Genomic DNA, 20382 nt, shown 5'->3' with positions numbered 1-20382 from the left:
TTGCTCATATTGATTCTCGGTTATTGAAACTCAATTTTTAGTCGCTCAACCGGTTTTTTTTTTCAATCAGACGTATGTATGTATGTATGTATTTTATATGGCTTATGGCGCTTGTCTTTAATTCCCAATTTAATTGCCCATATTACTATCCTTTTTTTTAAATATTTATTTATTCTTTATACAAACATACATATGTACACTCTCTTGCAGAACTAAAAAGCCCGTACGAAATTTGTTGCATCTGCCGCATATTAAGAAATATGGAAAAATGTTGATCTATGAATTTTGCATGAATTTGAGTTTACATTTTTAAATAGGTGGCAACCCTCTTTAATATTCTAAATGTTCAAACTAAGCATATCTTACCACCTTCGTTTCACGTCGTATTTTAATGTTTAATTTAACTTTTGCATGCTTTAATTAAATTCTAAATTTAAAACAGCTGGCAACTCCATTCGAAATATTTTAAAACCAAAACCTTGTCAAACCTTATTCGACATATTTAAATTGATTCAAGTTGAATTTAATTTCTAAAACATATGGGAACGCTCTTAAAAAAAGTTCAGAAAAAGCATTTATAACCCATGACAGTTTATAGCCATAATTTAATAATTGACTTATTAAATAATTCCAGTTTTCCTTTTTACACAGGTGGGAAGCCTATTTAATATTATAAATGCTCAAAGAAAATATTTCTTAATACCCCTTTGTTTGACGCCAAATATTCAATATTTATCTACATAATTTAATTTAATTCAACTTTTCAAATAGATGGCAATCCTGTTCAAATTATTTTCAAACCAAAACCTCGTTAAACTTTTGAATTTAATTATAAAATTAGGTGGCAACAATTCAGTTTGGAAATAAACATTCTTCAAAGATCTTGATCTATAACCTATTGCTTATATTGAATCTAACTTTGTAACAAGATGGCCACCCTCTGCAAAATATTTTCAAACCTCAACCTCTTTTGTCTGAAATTCATATCAGGATATATGTACATTTAAATTTTCTGCCTTTATTTAAGTCGCACTTGCTTTTTGAAACAGGTGGCAACCCTCCCGCATATAATTAGGAAATAAAGCCTTTTCAAAACCAATTCAATCGATAGTCATAGTGTAATAATTGACTTAACTTAAAAATAATTTGAATTTAATTTTTTTATCAGGTGGCAACTCTTTTTGAAAAAAATAAGAAGTTATTGCACATTCACAGGACAAGCCCTTTAATTTCATAGCTCAGTTTGTAAAATCGATCGAACGGTACATATTTTATATGACGAAAAAGTTTTCGCGTATTATGCATTCATATGTACATTAGGGTGGTCCAAAATGCATGTGCAAAAGTAAAGTCGGAATTTATATGCTCTCACCCCCTAGGATTGTTCTATACCGAAAAAAATATACCCTTGTTTTTTTATTTTGAAATCAAAAAATATTTATAGCAGCTAGCTCTCAGTCCCTTCTCCCTTTAGTCTTAAAATTAATTTTTAAGATTAAATAAATAATAATAATAGAAAAAGACTTGAAATAATTCCAATAAAAACCAAAAAACTTTTTAATATTTTGGACCGTTACATTACATAAAAAAAATACTTCACTTTCATACAGACAGCTGATCGCTGTTTTTTTTTGTCGAGCAGTTTTTTATTAACTTCAAAATAATACAAAGCATGCAAATATATCGCAAAAAAAGCGGTGGCCTTAAAAATAAACTACCCTTTAGCTTCATGTTGTGCTATTTTAACTTTCATTAATTTAAAGTTGTCTCAGGATTAAGTGAATTTTCATGTTTGAGAGAAAGAGATCCGTGTTAATATCTATATTGTCTGATATCTCAGAATATGTATGACCCAGATATAATTAAGAATCTGCGAAACCTGAAAAAAAATGTTTCCCCTCGGTTTCGTTTTCGGCGATTTGGGCCATATACTTTTAACCTTCATCCCCCCTTAAAAAAACTTACGTGGTCTACCCTTGTGTGTAACTTTTCACACACGAGGCAGCCCCATGTGTTTCTCAATAGAAAATTCGATGTACATATATGTAGGCGTATGTGTGCATAGTCGATAGTGCTTATCATAACTATACGACACTCATATATTGACAAGATGTAGCTATTTATAATATTTTAATTTTTTAATTTTTATTATTTTTTATAAATTATTATATATTTTTTAGTTTTATTTCCTCTTTCTTTTGGATTGTAGAACCTGCCTTTAAAATTCGGAAAGTGAAACACAAACTCCGAACTCCGGATTCAAAGCGAGTATTGTTGAAATTCACTCGGAAGTGAATTGCAGTACATTCCTGATAGTTTCATCAAAACCGTGCAAATATTTCTATCTATTTGTATATATATCCGCACATACATTTACAGGTACAGATATACATTGAAAGAACAACAAGCGAATTTATACAGAAAATGCAAGGAACTGCCTGCCTTACGTGTGGAAAGTCACACACGAGGGTAAGAAACGTAAGTTTTAAAATATTTCGCAAACAAATAATATTTTTGCATCCAATTTCAGAATATTTACATCTTATTACATTAAACGAGCAATTATTGTATATATATATATATACATAGGGTTCTCGGAAACGGCTATAACGATTTTGGCACTATCTCCGAGAGGACTCGTATAAGGTTGCCACCCATTCGAAATTAGTTACAAATTAATTAAAACATCGTAATATGGGTATCAAAAGGAAGGTATTTTAAAGATTCCTAATTCAAAAATATGTTTAATAGGGTTGCCACCTATTTTGATTAACATACTTATTTAATTTTTTGTTTAGAAAAAAAGTCAAATATTACTATTCATGGGTATCAAGAGAAAGTTCTTAAATAATACTTCCCTATATTCAAAATGTTATCCCTTAGAATAATAGTGTAAGGTTGCCACTTATTTTCGATTATACACAAGTTATCTAGAACATCGCAATATGGATATCAAATGAATGGTTGTGTTGAGAATTTTGTTCAGAAAATATTTTCCATCAGGACTGCCACGCTGCTATATAATACAAATTTTTATTTTGTTAATTTCAATCAGAATTTTTTTATGTAAACACAGTACATATACGCTCAAGGTATGTACCATTCATCACAGCATATTTCGGAATAGGGTTGCCATCTAAATTTTGGAGTAAGAAATTTACTTAAGAGATATCGAAATCCAATTTTTTCCAAAATATTTTTTAAGGCTATCCAGATCTTGAAAACTTTAAAAAGTATATGTACTCCGGGAAAATCTCGGTCAACCTGGTACTTACATTGATTCAATAGGAATTGTCAAGAAGTTTTATGAACTTCGGTTAGAAAATAGGCTTAAAGAAGTATTGACAAATTTTTTTTTGTGTAACATTTCACACAAGGCGGAGGTGAGCGTTAAATTCATACAATTTATATATAGAGGCCCGTGATTTTTTAGTCCCGGGCCCGAGTTTTTTCTCGACGGCCCTGCATCTTTTACTCAAAATCCGAAATACCTATGTACACACACATATGTACTTTTTGTCTCCTTCTCTTACTTCCAGCGCATGCAGGTGTTTGCAAAATTGATGACGAAGTGCTTTTGTATGGAAAATCATTTATGCCTATATATTTCAATCAAATAAACGTACTTAGAAGATATCAAACGAAAGGAAAACTCCTGAATTTGTGATTAAAGAAAACAAAAAAAAAAATCATGCGAGCAGATATCGAGTATTTTGATATTAAAAAAATTTACTAATTTTTTCAAGACCTTAAAATGCTCAATATTTGTCGTAATTTATATAAAGTTTGCACATGATGATATTTCAATTGCTCCATAGAACTTTTATACCGAAAATAAAAGTTACAACTCTGCCAATCATAAGTTGCTAGAGCACTTTAAAAGCTCAAATTTGACCATAAAATAAGCCAATATTTACCGTTGTTTCTACGACAGAAATCGAATTGGTTACATACCACAAGGAATCTGTCAAAATGCTTGGAGTTTTATCATAGACATTTATTTATTTTATGGTAGGAGAGCTTCTAAAACAATATAGAAGCAAATTTTTGCGATTTATGTTGTTGAAAAGTAATGAATTTCTAAATCCCGGGACTAATACCGGGATCCCGGAATTGTGATAACGACATTCCGGAAAATCGGAAAAGGCTAAAAAATTAACGTGACTAAATTGAGCCTGTCAGTAAACTAACCATACAAATTGTACCAAGCATTTCGCTGCGACTGATAAATGTAGGAAGATTAATAAGTTTTAATCGGCTCATATAAGGCGGAAGGTTATATTGAGAATCCCAACGGAATTTTTATTTAATTTTTTTTTTCAGAATCGGTCTAACTAATGTTGTAATAGGGTTTTAGTGATATAAGAGTCACAAACTTGGTCTTCTAATACATATAAAATTGAATTTTTATTAGTCATTTTTAATTAAATCTAATATCACTGTAATCCACCGGGTTAGGCATATACAAAGTATATTCGCTTAAAAGTACTTAATTAATTATAATATACACGTAGTACAAACTTATGTATGAATATATATGTACGTATGTATCTATGTTTTTTGTATTTAAAATTTATTCAAATTGATCACGAGTTGAAGATTTGGTTTTATGGCAAAATACGAGTAAGTAAATATACTATCCTATTTAAGTAGTATGTAGTATTTTATCAAAAATATTTTCTTAAAATGCTATACTAATGAAAATTTCTAAACACTACTCCCTTCTAACAATCCTTTCAACCATTTTGTTAGTAAAATAAATATTTTTAGAACAGCATTACGCAGATAAAAAATAAAAATGTAAATACGTAGGCACAGCTAGTAGTTGTAAGAGGCAAAGTTCAAGTGTTTCACCAAGAATTGGGTCACATACTGGATGATCACATTGTTGGTCGTTCTCAGCGAGAGACGATGACGTATCATAAGATAGGCGGCGAGTGTAAAAGTAATATAAAATATTACCAGACAGCATACTGAGAACATATAGTTAAGATTCTCAAAGCCAAGAATCATAAGCAAGAATTCCGACTTCTTAAACATACAAAATATCTCCGTTTCTGGACAATGCAGATCCTCGCGATTATAACCATAAAGAGCGGCCACAAGACCTTCCATGCCATGACGCAGGTAACTAAGTTGCATCAAGAAGCGCATTAATGGATGTATGTAGACAGCCTTGCCATAACCAATGCCATAGCAGGAGAGTAGAATAAGTGGCACAGCAATTACAGGCCCCATGAACATGGCGTTCTGTGAGAGCAAAGAGAATAATAATTGCATGGTAAGTAAATAGTATTTGTGCTCGGAAATTACATACCACCAAGCTGAGACGTGATGAGATCAGTAAACCTAAGCTCTCCGAAGTCATGGCGGTTAGAAAAGCTATTACGAAGAGCATGCAAAAACGAGAAAGCTCCAACGGCTGACTGGACATTATATACACCATAATTAGGTAGATGACGGCCAACACGAACATAAAAGGCAGCTTGGAACAAATCAGAGCGGCATAGTAGGAACTGAGATGATACCACTGATTAAAGTATTCGCGCTTGAGGAATTTCATTTCTGTGGGAACTGTGGAAGAGAGAGAAAAAAGGANTACGAAGAGCATGCAAAAACGAGAAAGCTCCAACGGCTGACTGGACATTACATACACCATAATGAGGTAGATGACGGCCAGCACGAACATAAAAGGCAGCTTGGAACAAATCAGAGCGGCATAGTAGGAACTCAGATGATACCACTGATTGAAGTATTCGCGCTTGAGGAATTTCATTTCTGTGGGAACTGTAGAAGAGAGAGCAAAGCAAGATTAGATAAAACTAAACTTTACGGTAAAGATAAACAATTTTTTTTTTCAAGAGTAAGTGTGCAATATTTCGTTATTACTATTTGAAATACGCTCCACATACACTGTAATAATACTGGCATCATCGGCAGGTATAAATATGCAATAATTATCGTGAATGAAAAGCCAAAGTTAAACAAAGCCTTGGATGCATCATCGCCGATGCCTTTGAAAATGCCGCCAACAATCAGCGCCAGCACAATGTTCATATAGAATTTGAGCTTCATGTAGGACTGCAAAGTATTGAATGTGGGTAACTTAGAAAAATTTACGTTCACAATTTTGCAAATAACACACCTTATCACGCCACATCTGCGCCATCATTCGCATCAGCAGCAGCCGATACTGCATCCACCAGGACGCCTTTTGTTTTAGCAATTTCGGATTTATTTCCTCTTCGAATTGTTCCAACTCATCAAAGGATGAGGCACCGGACGTTGTATCCGATTTATTTGTTGTATCAGATTTTAATTGGCGGTATTGCAGTTGTGGCGTCCAGCGGTAAACCTTGCCATTATCCACAGCGGAAACCATTGGTTCGTGGTAGTGATTACCATATTCGTGGCAGGCAACTTCGATAACTTTGAAGTAAATTAAATTCAATGAAATTAAATTAAACTAAATTAGATTTAATTAAATTTAAGTAAACTAAACGAAATTAAATTAATCTTGTATCATAGAAACAAGTTTACACAGTAAAAATTGGTGAGCAATACGAAAAGAACTGCAGTATGTACATTAGGGTGGTCCTCAAATGTAGGAAGCAAATGTTTACATCAGATTTCCTAAGGCTCAACCCCTACGTCGATGCTTCTATACCCGAAGATATCACATATACATTTTGGTCCCGATTTTAGACGGTTAAGGCGTGTCGCACATGGATTAAAGTTCAGGTTCCTTTATGAAGACTCAAAAAATTAAAATAATTTANAAGGCTCAACCCCTACGTCGATGCTTCTATACCCGAAGATATCACATATAAATTTTGGTCCCGATTTTAGACGGTTAAGGCGTGTCGCACATGGATTAAAGTTCAGGTTCCTTTATGAAGACTCAAAAAATTAAAATAATTTTTTGTTCATCTCATACCCAAAATAGATACTATAGTCGAAGATATCACTTAAAAATCTTGGCCCAGATTCAAGCTGGTTATGGCGTGTCGCACAGGTGTCAAAATTCAGATTACCTTATAAAGACGTCTTAACCGACTCCAATCGGGACCAAACTATATATGTAATATCCTCGACTTTAGTAGTGCCAATTTTGGCTATTAAATGAAAAAAAAAATAATAATTTTAATTTTTGAGTCCATATAGGATTGTGTACTTTGCCCCTTTGCCCAAAAAGGCTCCAGAGGTAGATGACATCCAGGCAGCACTGAAAAAGCAGCCTAGCGAACATAAATAATAGGGGGGGTAGATTTTTTTATTTGCTAGAAAAGTCTTTCAGAACCATAAGCTCAAGTTCCTTTGCAGGGAGAGAATATAATAAAATCAGATAAAACATTCTGAAGGAAATTCTTGTCAAGTTGCACACAGAGCGGGTAGGTCCTAGACATGGTATCACGTGTATCAGCTGGCAACCGAAATCCAAGGCGTCTTTGAATACATACAACGCCCTCTTCCACATAATATAAAAGCCTGTTGATAATATGAATGCCAAACTCTAGAGTTCGCAGAAAAATATAGAAAATGAAGTTGGTGGCATCAGGGTTCAACTAAAAACTAAAAAGGGCTGTCTGCAGGGAGTGGTTATATCTCCTCTTCTGTGGATTCCATAGGTAGAACCATAATTTTAAACAAAAGGTTTAAAATATTGTTATACAACAAAGCAACCTGGAGCTTCGCTTGCTTCGAAAGACTTGAGCAGGCTACCATCCTGCATTGGTACACGGACGGCTCGAAAGCTTCAGAAATAATAGGGACAGGAATCTTCGGACCTAGAACCAAGATGTCCGCTCCTATGGTGAATTATGTGAGTATTTTTCAAACGGAAGCTAACCGCGGTGCGGAGCTAAATTTACATAGAAGGTACCGCAATGAGAGGATCATAAACCCAAGTGATACCCATGCAGCACTAAAGACTATCCAATAATACTATTAAGAATAGGATCAGGAAGCAGAAGAACGACTTGTGGGATCTCAACTGGCATAGGTCAGCAGAACTGCGACTGCCAAAAAGTTTAGTAGGAGGGTATAATATGAGGAGATTCGATCGTCTAAAAAGACACCCAAAAGAGAATCTTGAAGTACTAAAAGATATCCTTAGAAGATATTGTCGGTTCTGCGGCTTGAACTGTGAGACATCATTATATACATACTATAATTGAGTGTGAGGACGTTTGCAGTAGACACGAAAAAAGTCTGAGCTCTTTCATGTGTACATCCACACTCTCTACCCTGAAAGACCTGCTGCAGTTTCTGAGGGATTTAACTTTAGAAGAAGAGTTGTGAAGAGTAGGGGACACAATAGAAAACTAAGTCGAGGTCGACACTTCTTTTTTAAAATCTATCTATGAAATACCATCCTAAATTGTTGAGAAAAGTTGCCCCTGGATGAGAGACGGTTCCCAACCAGGAGCAGTGTTTTAGTATCCAGAAACAAAATTAAATGTGATGAAGTAAAATTAATTAATTAAAATAATAAATAAAACAAAAAAAACTTTATTAAATCAATCAGATTAGAGAAAAAAATTATAGCCGTTAAATTTGACACTCACTAAAGTCGGCAGGATTGTAAGTACGCGGACACGTCAGTCCAATTTGCTTCAAATAGGGCACAATATTTGCGCCTGCGCCCTGATAGATGCACTGGCCCTCAGCTAATATATAAACCTTATCGAACATGTTGAACACTTTGGCAGACGGCGTGTGAATGGAACAAATAACGGTAGCTCCAGTGCGATGCGCAATGCCGCGAAGCAGTGAAATGCACTGAGAACTGGATATGTCGTCGAGACCACTGTGAGGAAGCAAATAGAAGATTTAGAAATTGCAATAAAATAAAGGAAAACTGTTAAATATTCAAAATAACTTACGTAGTTGGCTCATCCAGAAATATCACTGGTGGATTATTAACCAATTCCAGGGCTATGCATAAACGTTTCTTTTCGCCACCTGATAGCCGTAATGTTATTGTATTTTGTGCTTTTTTCAATCCCAACATTCTAAGGATCTCATCGATCTGAAAGTTATATACATAGGTATTACAGAGCAATTCTGCAAGCTTTTTGTAAGACAACTTAAAGACAGTAATGAAGATAGTTTGAAATATTTGCTTATTTTGGCAATTATTTGCCTTAAAAACAAAGCTCTCTTGCCCAATTTCATGTTGAAAAGCTTTTTGGACAGAAAGCACTTGAGTATGTTCCTAATGCTGCTCTAACAGTCGCAATGAACGAGTGGGAAAAGCACTGGCGGGAGATATGACGTTCGATTTTTCGAGGGGAGAAAGTTTTATTTCATATAATTTTTCCCCCTTTTTCTATTTAATTTTTAAATATTCAATTTTTATTGTTTTAAAAGGAAATATATATATTTGTTAACTTCGTTTAATTTTTAGAAACTTATTTTGCCTTTTTAATTTAAATTTTTTTATTTTTTAATAATATTTTTTTTAATTTTTAATTTTTATTGTTTCAAAACTGTTTTAGAAACTGATTTTAATAATTTTTCTCTTTTAGTGGAGCATAGTTTTCTGTATCTAATTTAATTTCTCTTAATTTTTAGATTTAATTTTTTGAAAAATATTTATTAGTTTCATTTAATTTTTATGAACCTGTTTCTTTTTTGTTTCTTATTTCTTATTTAATTTTCAGATTTTATTAAAGAAATACTTTTTTTGCTACGTGAAATTTTCAGGAACTTATTTAATTTTTTCTTTTTAAATTTACTTTTCCTACTTTTTTAACTTAGTTTTCTTTAATTGTTTAGAAAAACGGATGCTTCTTAAATTTCGTTTTTAAAAATTTACTTCATGCAAATTATGTAAATTTTTAATGAAATTTTTTATTTTTATGTTTTCAATTTAAGTTTTTTGTAAATTTCTTTTTGAATTTTATTGTTTTGAAAAGAAAAATAAATTTTTAATATAACTTAGTTTTTAGATAAGATTAAGAGATTAATTTAATTTTTTCTTTTTCAATTAAATTTTTCTTTAAATTTTTAGAATTTTGTGTTGCAAAATAATATTTTTTGTTAGTTTAGTACAGTTTTCAGTAACTTATGTATTTAGTTTCTTTTATTAATTCAGTTTTTTCTTTCAATTTAATTTTCATCTAATTTTTGGATTATATTTTTTTAGACGAATAATTTTTTTACTGAATTTAACCTTTTTTTAATAATTTAATTTGCTTTTAATTGTTACTTAATTTTTTTTTTAAGAAACAATTTCTGTAATTTCATTTAATTTTTAGGAACATTTTTCCTTTTTCAAATAAAATTTCTCCTCCTAATTAAATTTTCGTTTAGTTTTGAGATTTTGTTTAAAAAATAATTGTTGTTTTTATGTATTTTTTTTTTTAAACTTTCTTTATTAATTTTTTCTTTTTTTATTAATATATATATATTTTTGAAATTAACTTCCTGTTAAGTTTCAGTTTTATTAAAAAAATTAACTTTTTTATTTCATTTAATGAAAAAAAAAACTGCTTTTTAAAACGAAAACAGAAAAACGCTAAGACCTTCCCGTTAGTAGATCTTTCAATTAGTCTTCCGCAAAAAGAAAAGAGCTTCCAATTGCAGTATTGCCCCGTTAATTTCATTTAGGAAGTCATCATCATTTTCAACTCACCACTTCTAATTTTTGTGCGCCATTCAGTTCGTTGCCTAATTTCAAATTGGCGGCCAACAACATCGCTTCCAGCACCGTAAAATGCGGATCCAGCACATCGTTTTGCATGATGTAGCGTGACATTTTGCGGAAAACTTTCATGTTACGCGGACTATTGTTAACCATAATTTCGCCTGATGTTTTCTTTGCGCTGTCAATAGAAATATACACACATAAATATTTAAAAATGCATATAAGTACGTATGTATGTAAAAATTATTATAAACATATTCAGCATACAAATTCGAAAAATAAATAAATGCAAATGCTTTTGTTAGTCACTTTTTGTGGGTGGTGTGTAAATAAACTATATAATTAAAAGTCAGTAGCGCTTATTAATCAAATACATACCCATAGCCGGCAAGTAGATTCAATAATGTAGTTTTGCCCGCTCCTGACGGTCCCATAATAGCGGTTAGCTCGTGCGCTCGAAATTGTCCATTGATGCTGCGTAACAACTGTTTGTGACCTTTTGTTGTTGTTTTTGTTTTTATTTGCAAAGCCAATCGAGGTGAACATGAAATTACGAAAAATAATTTATTTAAATTAGTTGATTATAATGCAGTTGTGCTGTATAATTACAAGTACAACAAATCGTAAAACACGTAATCATAAGGCGGATAGTTACAAGTATGGTGTAATTAACTCCGTGTACACGTGGTAGAATCTATACATATATTAGTACGTTTGGGGTCGTTAAAAGGTAAATGAGGAGAGTTTTAATGGAATCAAAACTGGTTGAAAATTACTGCCAAAATCATTGATAAAAATGCCGTATTTGTGCGTAGTTGTTGTTGTGGCAACCTAATCAATTTGAGTGGTTTTCGCATTTTGTTTTACTTCACCTTTGAAATGAAACTTTGTAAAAGGATAAATTTGAAGATAAAGAAAGAAATGATAAAAGCGATGAAGATGAAGTGAAGGAAACATTCAAGATAAAGGCCAAAATGAAAAGATAAGAAATGAAAGAATAAGAATATTCATTGATAAGAATCGAAATACATATGTACATATATCCAGTCATCACAAATTGAGTTATCGCAATTTTTCATATTCCAAGCTTATTGAGTTCTCGCAATGTCTCGAGTTATTCAAATCGATGAATGTGTATTGAGTGATCTAAACAGAAACTTGCTGTGTACAAAATAGCACGCCAGTCGTTTCTCTTGTGTGCCAACTGACGCCAATTGGAAATGCTAAGTCAAGTCAAGTCCTTCTCCTCGTGGCCTTTCCATCGCAGTGGGGGCTCTGATACCACCAGCGGATTCCTGGGTTGAATACTTTCAGAGCTGGAGCGTCGGTGCCCATTCGAAAGACATGGCCAAGCTAGCGGGGCTGCTGTATTTTAATTCGCTGCACTATGTCTATGTCGTTGTAAAGCTCAGCAGCTCATCGTTCCATCGTTTGCGGTACTCGCCGTCGCCAATGCGTAAAGGCAAAATCGGTATCTCGAATACTGCAAGAGCCGTCTCAACAGTAGACACTTCGTCTTGTCCTCGTTGACCACCAGGCCCAATCGCGTTGTTCTTTAGCGGTTCAGTTATGCAGCTCTTATCCAACATCAGATTAAAGAAATCACACGAAAGGGAGTCGCCCTGTCTGAAACATCGGTTGGTGGCTAACGGCTCGGAGAGGTGGTTTTGCTCAATTTCAATTTATACAGCCATACCAGTTTCGTGGGGATGCCAAATTCCACCATCGTGGCGTATAGGCAACTCCTTTTAGTGCTGTCGAAAGGGGCTTTGGAGTCGATTGTTTTCTCGCGGGTCTTTTCCATGATTTGGCGTATTGTGAATACCTGGTCTATAGAGGATTTTTCAGGTCTAAAGACACACAAAATTTTTTTGGACCAAACCAACTTTTTTTAAGATATTGAGTCATAAGTAAAAAAATAATTTCTCGGTTTTTCGAAGTTAGCCTCCGAAATCGAGATATGGGCCTTCGAAGTTCGAAATTGGATCTCTGGTAAAAAATTATTTTTAATTATTGCATGTAAAAAGTAAAAAAAAGTAAAAATACGGACGTGGTCCGCCTTTTGCTCTTATTTATATGGTGTATAATTTTTTTGTGGAAACTTATATTACAGGTGCTACAACGGGTCAAAAGTCAGATCTTCGAAAAATTAAAAACTTAATATTTCAGAAAATTTTGAACTGATTTTTAAACGATTCATATCGTTGTAAAGGTGATTGAACCCCATTTCTTGCGATATGCATATTTGTATACTTTGAACAGAAAAATTTGAGAAAAAACACTTTTAAAGCAAAAAAATACCTTTTTTTGTATAAAAAAAAATATTTTAAACAAAAAAATTACTCACCCATTTTTAAAAAATCGGCATCGTTGTAAAGGCGATGAAACCCCCTCTCGTCTAATATGCATTATTTGTATACTTCGTATAGAAAATTTGGAAAAAAACCACTTAAAAGGGAAAAATAGCTATTTTTAAGAGTTTATAAATTACTTTCAGATTAATGAAATTTTCCTGCAGGGTAGTTTGTGAATTGCAATTTCTACACCCGTTATTACCCAAAGTTCAACAACTTCGATTAACATTGCAAAGTAAAATACAATGCATTATTTATTGGCTGTCGTCACTGGATGATCTCAGCTCAATGTTAATTTGTGTTCTAGAATATCTACTTATTTTCTGTAGTCAAAGTACTTTTCATTTTCCTTTAGATTTCTAGTGTGAGGTACTTCATAACACTTTCGAGTCGATTTGATCTTTAAGGAACCTGCAATTTCACACAATTACTGATAAATACAGCACAATTGTCAGTTATTAGTCAGCTTGAATTTGAAGTCCGATTTGTTTATGCCATTCAGCATTAAGTAAAAATGAAAAAAATGCTGATATACATACATATGTATGTACGCATACAGATTTGTACTTTGGTTTTTCGCAGTGCTGTCATTACTCATGCAACGTCAGTCAAAGTAACGCCTACACAATCAGACAAATGTTAGAATGTGCAATGTGAAAGGTGCCTGAGGTGCATGTAATTACCAACAATTTGTAGTAAGTAGTCGTAACTACTACAGCGGTTAGTTTGCAACCGTTATAACTACTGAGTCATTTACTTTGGTTATGACCAGTGCATTGGTAGATCATTAGGGTCCGAAAAAGTGTAGGGTAGGTAAAAAGGCCGGAACCACATACCGTCAAATCGTCAAATCATCAGGACTACCTAGCTCGCAGTACATGGAAGAAATGTCTTTCTTTATCCGAATTAATACGGTCCACTGCCTAATTGGTTGACACATCATAAGACTAGGGATCCACCCGTCGGATCATTGTCGTAGTTGTAAAAAAGCGACAATATTCGACAGATAAAAATGCCGGAGTGTTTGCTACTACTGCAGCGTCTAGGATTCCAGCGCTAGAGCAGGGCTCTGATAAAATATCCAGCCGTCTATCTCATATAAGGTACGATGAGTTTAAAATAACCTGCTGTTTCGCATCAAAACATAGCGAAGCCTTGATGATGACTACTTTGAAACCTTATATATTAATTGGTATTGTTCATAGACATTGTCATTTTGTTTATCAGAAACTTCCTTCAGGATAAAATATTGGTATCAGTAAAAGGCAATAACGGAGGTCTCCGTCGTCGTCGACTCTCTACAGAGACATATTAGTTAGGTAATGCTGAATATTGTAGGCAAAACTGCCACTGCACGACCTACAATCACCCTGAGCAGAGGCAAATGCCTAATAAGATCAGTGATTGTAAACATTAAAATTTTGAAAGTTTCGATTTCATTCCTGGTTACATAACTAAACAACTCTTCAAGTTATGAATTAGCGGGCGAGGTGATTACAGGGAGGGGGCTGTGAACTTCTTTATTTAACGCAAGTTTAGACTCTCCAACTTTGGTAGTGTTTTTCAAGCCGAAGTCGTTGCCGTGAAACGATAAGTAGATCAGCTTCCCAAGTGTGCCGGCGTCAATAAAGAATTGCCAAGCGAAAATCAGGGCCCGGAACTTGCTGATGGTGTATTCTAAATTGATTAAAGAATAAAAATGACACATCAACTTCACTGGCGCGATTGTCTGGAGGGCGATGCGGTAGAATCGCCTCAAAACTTTCTTCCTAGGCTGCCTACCGACGACCTAACCTAATGTAATCTAAGCGAAAGGCGACACGCAATATTTTTTAATACATAAGCGAAATGGCTTTGGTAAATTTAGAATAAAACGAGCGCTGGGTATAATATGCAATCTTTTGCTGGAGTATGTATAATGTATGACCGTATGTTAATACGTAAGCAACTGATGCACACTTAAGCGCCTGACATGTTATGCCAATGCGGTGAAGGGTCTATAGTACATATGTATGTAGTTATGAAGATCGGTTTTTTGTAATGATTCAACAAATGTGGTGATTAAGTAAATATTACTAGGTGAAAGGGCTACAAATCCTTCATATTCGCCGCAATGCAAGAGAAATAACGAGTTTCAGAAAGTTTGCTGAGTCCGAAATAAGACAGACGTTGAAAGGCTAGAACCAAAAAGGCGCCTGGCTAGGAAGAACAACTGAATGCGTGTAGTCCCTACTAGCGGAAGATGTGTAACTTAACTATTGGTTGAGGTGAGTTGAGTTGAGGTACGGTGAGTTGAGTTGCGGTGTGCTAAGGTGAGGTGAGGTGAGGTGAGTTATGGTGAGTTAAGGTGAGGTGAGTTAAGGTGAATTGAGACGGAGTGAGGTGTCTTAAGATGATATCAGGTGAGTTGAGTTACGGTGATTTGATATGGAGTGGAAGTGCTGATATAAAACATCCTTATCTTCAGTTTTATCTTTAGCTTTGACTCTCCGTTTCTTAATCTTTGTCTTTGTTTTTATCTGTATATCTATTTTCTCTTTGTGTTCATCCTTGTTTTTGTTTTTTGTCATTCTCTTCGTCTTTATATTTGTCTTTGTCTTTGGCTTTTTTCTTTGCCTTTACTTTAATCTTAATTTTAATCCTCATCTCATACTTCATCTTAACGTTAACCTTAAAACGAATTTTCATCTTCATACAGATCCTCCTCTTCCTCTTCAGCTTAAGCTCATCCTCAATCTTTATCTTCATCGTTGTATTCATCTGAAACTATATTCAACTTCATCTCCCGCTTCATCATCGTTTTTTCTACGTCTTCCTTTTGACCTCTAAAAAAGAAGACGATTTCGCATTTCATGTACCGAAAGTGTGAACAAACACAATTTTTCGAAATGCGACAATCTGAGCCGAAATTGTGCGGACTTTAAGCAACCCCACACTCTTTTGCTCATTGTAGAACAATGAAATTGTAAAAAATGCGGCGACTTTATCGGGCGCTCATGCGGCAACCAAAGTCGACAATATGTTGATTTTTATAATTAATCAAGCGCGATAATGTGATCATGTTGTACCGATTATAATCGCATATTATAATTTAATATTATATTATTATATTAATATATTTAAATATATAAATTATCGTCGCATATTTAATTTGGCCGATTTACACCGAAAAAGTTTGTCACAAAATGCGCTGATAATGGGACCACTGAAAAAGTATTTGTACACATTTTTTTGAATATACACTAATCAAGCCCTATAAAAATCGGTACATATTATGCTACTTGCGCCGATAGTGGGATCCTATCTTAAAAAAAAACTCTTGCCAAAATGAGTGGTGAAAAGCTCTTTAGACAGAAATCACTTGAGCATGTTCAAAATGAAGATGTATTTTAGATTAACTTAATACATTGTACTAAAAAAAAAAATGAAAGTCTTTTAATTTAATTTAATTTAATTTTTAAAAACCTGTTTTATGTATTTTTTAATTTTTCAATAAAATTTGTTTTCTTTCTTAATAAAATTTTATTTTAATTTTTGGATTTTGTTGTTTTAAAAATAATTTTTTAAATTTAATTTAATTTTTAGAAATTTATTAAAATTTTTTTCGTTAATTTTCTGTTAATTTAAAGATTTAAATGTTTTAAAAATTAAAATATTTTTCAATGTCATAACTTTTAGGAACTGATTTTTGTATTTCTTAAAACTTAATTTTCTTAAATTTTATATTTGATTGTTTTAAAAAGAAAAATATATACTTTTTAATTTCGTTTAATTTTAAAAAACTTATTTTGTTTGTTTTTCCTTTAAATTAATTTTTTTCTTTTTTAAATTTAATTTTCCTTTAATTTCAGGTTTTTATTATTTTAAAAAGAAATTTTGTTTATTTGATTATATTTTTAGAAAACTTATTGCTAAAAGACAAACAGAATAACACTGAGAGCTTTTAAGATAGTTGCCAGATTAGACAAGTGTCTTACGAAAGACTTTTGACTTTCGAAAGGCTATGATTTGAAATACAGTTGCCAGAATTGCTCTGTTAATCTTTGTCTGTATTTTTATGTTTGTCTTTGTCTTTATCTATATGGTGTTTTGCATTTATCTCTCGATTAAGAAGTTTCACTTCAATAATTTATTTTAATTATTATGAAATTTGAATTAAACTTTTTAAACAGGTAGCCATCCCCCTCAAACACTTCAAAATATTTTAAATATCTAAACTAAAGATTTCTTAAAACACATTCGTTTGGAGCTAACATTTTAATATTTTATGTTGATAAATTTTGTATAATTTATTTCAATTCGAGGAGGCAAACCTCTTAAAAATTATTTGCTAAAGCCTTCTTAAACCTATTTCGTTGCCACTGTTATACATATGTATGTATATCAATTAACTAATGAATTAAGATGAATTTGACTTTTTAAACAGGTGGCAACGCCTCAAAATATAGCCAAAATATAAGAAATTTTCAAACCCATTTCGACTGATACCCCTATGTAATAATTAATTTAACTTTTTAAATAACTTGAATTATTTGAATTTAATTGTCTAACAGGTGGTAACCTTTTTCAAAAAACTAAAACCATACTGCACAAGCTACAGACCAAGCCTTTAAATTTGACCTCTTATTTTTAATAATAAAACGAGTTATACGGATCTGATGACATTCACACATATTTAAGGCAAACATCTCCGAACTCGATTACAAATTTCCACCTCTAAAACTGGCTATGAAAAGTTAACTAGCGTGGCAAGTTCCCTTCCTGAGAGGTCGCGCTGTTGTTATAACAAGCTTAAGAATTTCTTCAAAAATCAATATGAATTGCATAATAAAAATTGGCTGCTAGTTTTCGACCAAAATTTTACATATGTACACTAGGCGACAAATGAAAGTTTACACCTTTTTCTAATTTAATATTCACTATTATTTTCATGAAAAATTTGTTGCCTTAATTATTTACGAAAATACAGTTTATTCTATAATATAAACTATATTCATGCGCATTTTCTTCCATATAAAAATAGTTTTGGCCAGATATCATTCCTGATATGGACGAAAATGCGCACCACCCACCAAAAAAAACACACAACGGTAATTTTTAGCGCCTTGAAAATTGCACTTTGTTTTACTAAAATTGAATGGGCTACAAAACAGCATACTAGAAAATTTTATAGAAATTCTGAATAAAAATTTTGAATTTTAAAGAAAATTTTTAGAATTTCGATGAGCTTTATATAAAGTGTCAAAATTTGATTTATATGTCTGGTTTAGAATATAGAATGAGCTATATTTTCATAAAAAATGTATGCAAAATATTGTTCATGAAAATAACTATGAATATTATATTAGAACAAGGTGCACACTTTCATTTGTCGCCTAGTGTACATATCTACCTACAAACACATAAATAGTCATTCATAAATCTATGTTGCACTTAAAAATTTTTCACACTCACCCTTCGCGTGCAAATCATGTACTTCGTAAGTTAAATTGCGAAATTCCAAATTAATCGCAGGCCAAGTTGGCAAGTACTTTAGGCCACTGCATGAGATATTATCACCAACGCAACCATTATGATCACCCAAATCAGCACAAATTGCATTTATGTCGCTGCTGTAGTTGAGCGAGGTGCCGCTGGAGTGTGATTTGCCATAACTGTTGTAGGAATCACTGCAGCCCGTATCGGTTGTCGAATCCATCTTAATGTCTATATGGCTGCTGCCGCCACTGATGCTGGCTGGCTGGCTGGCTGTGATTTAAGGTTGTAGTGACTACCAGAACTGACCACGAACGCCTAAGGTGCTGGCTGATACACTGTTTGCGGCAGCTTTTTTGGGGCTAATATTGTTATTGTTGTCGTAGTGTTTTTTATTGTTGCACTGTAATGATTGCACTTTAATACGCGACTTCTTCTAAGCTAGCTGGTAGGTAGTGTTGTTGCTGTAATCCTATTGCGCTTGATTTTCGATACTTTGCGAAATACTATTTACGAACTCATATGCAACTACATACATACATACATACATATGGTTGGTTGTATGCATGCACTTTTTTATGGTTAGTTGCTTTTGCTGTTGTTGCTTATTGATTGCTGCCGACAATGACGTTCAATGCTTTGTCATAATTTGCGTCAACGCTAATGTTGCGCCGACAATTGCGGCAACGTGCTGAGTATGCTTCTGAGGGGCCTGCCTGCCTTATTGCCAAAGTGTTTATATGTACAACATACATATGCTGCAAGAAAAAGATAAATTTTATTATTTAACACTGGATGCACATTTTGTGGAATTTAGTTAGTTTAAATCAGGGCTGGCCACTTAAGATTGCGATTATATTTTAATTAAGATTTTTTAAATTAAAATTCTTAAATTATATACGATCAGGTTTGCTTTAATTGCAATCATAAAAGTCATCATTACGAGTATACTAATTTACTGTAATCGAATTGAAAGATTTATTGCTTGGTATTAACTGGAATCCTTCGGATTTGGATATTGCGAAATGCTGCTCAACTTTTATATCAAGAATTTATGAGTTCTGTCTGCAAAATGGACTATTAAGAAAAAGCTTTCGTATGAGATACCTTGGTACACTAAATAATTAAAAAAGCTTAAAAATCTAAGTAACAACTTTTCTGTTAAATATCAACAAAACTTAAGAAAATTAAATTGCTTAGACAAACCCCTCTACGAAACTACACCCGGACTGCAGAGTTGAATCCAAAAAAAAGATCGTCTTTGAATATTTCCACTTCAGTTTTTTTTTTGGACGGCGAATTTGCTGAAGGCTTCTTTAGATCGAACTTTGTATTAGACGATAACAATGCCTTACCAAACTTCTCCAACATTTTTGATTCGTATTTAAATTTTGGTTACTGATCTCTTTCTTCAGAAGATATCGTCAAGGGGATAGCAGGACTTAAGCCTTCTTCTCATACTGACGTGGACGGGCCATCTGCGCTACTAATTAAAAATTGTCCTTCTTGTCCAATCTTTAAAAACTATTTTTAATAAGTCTTTAACCTCGGCTGCAATTATTGATGAGTGGCAAAAACCTAAACCTAAGCCCAAATGGTTTGTTTTATTAACTGTCACCATGACTTTTTCCATCCTGCGCTACACAGTGGGGTAAATAAATGTGATCGTGGACAAATCAGTCTGAGGTCTCAATTTTCATCCCATATTTTTTATTTTATTAAAGTTGATAAAATTACTTAAATGTACACAGTTAAAACTTTTTTCTAAAACTAAAAATTTTCTGAAATTACGCTGGGGCACATAAGGTCAATGGCAATAAAGTCCATTGATGACCATATTGTAATAATTCATTCAAATTTTAAATTTTTAACCACCCGTATTGCGATACATTTTCCAATTAC

General features: G+C 33.1%; 1 protein-coding gene across 3 annotated transcripts in view; it reads right to left on the bottom strand.

Moving 5' to 3' along the window:
- Nucleotides 1-4390: 4390 nt before the first annotated feature.
- The window catches only part of LOC108361748 (ATP-binding cassette sub-family G member 4), a 47737-nt gene continuing 31745 nt past the window's right edge, over nt 4391-20382 (bottom strand). For 2 of the 3 annotated variants that reach the window (XM_017614478.1, XM_017614477.1), the window contains 9 exons: nt 18460-19238; nt 11030-11147; nt 10640-10829; nt 8886-9031; nt 8568-8809; nt 6146-6429; nt 5913-6081; nt 5318-5574; nt 4819-5250 (listed from right to left, as the gene is read on the bottom strand). In XM_017614478.1, coding sequence (XP_017469967.1) covers nt 4819-5250; nt 5318-5574; nt 5913-6081; nt 6146-6429; nt 8568-8809; nt 8886-9031; nt 10640-10829; nt 11030-11147; nt 18460-18703 — 2082 coding nt within the window. In that variant the 5' untranslated portion in view covers nt 18704-19238. Of the gene's footprint in view, nt 5251-5317; nt 5575-5912; nt 6082-6145; nt 6430-8567; nt 8810-8885; nt 9032-10639; nt 10830-11029; nt 11148-18459; nt 19239-20382 lie in introns of those variants that run through there. The other variant, XM_017614479.1, reaches the window with a different exon arrangement.

Source organism: Rhagoletis zephyria, unplaced genomic scaffold, assembly GCF_001687245.7.
Source record: "Rhagoletis zephyria isolate East Lansing unplaced genomic scaffold, Rhagoletis_zephyria_1.1 Rzeph_scaffold_00834, whole genome shotgun sequence".
Taxonomy (NCBI): Eukaryota; Metazoa; Arthropoda; class Insecta; order Diptera; family Tephritidae; genus Rhagoletis; species Rhagoletis zephyria.
Note: the sequence above shows the minus strand (reverse complement) of the source record. Positions and strands in the feature narration are given on the sequence as shown.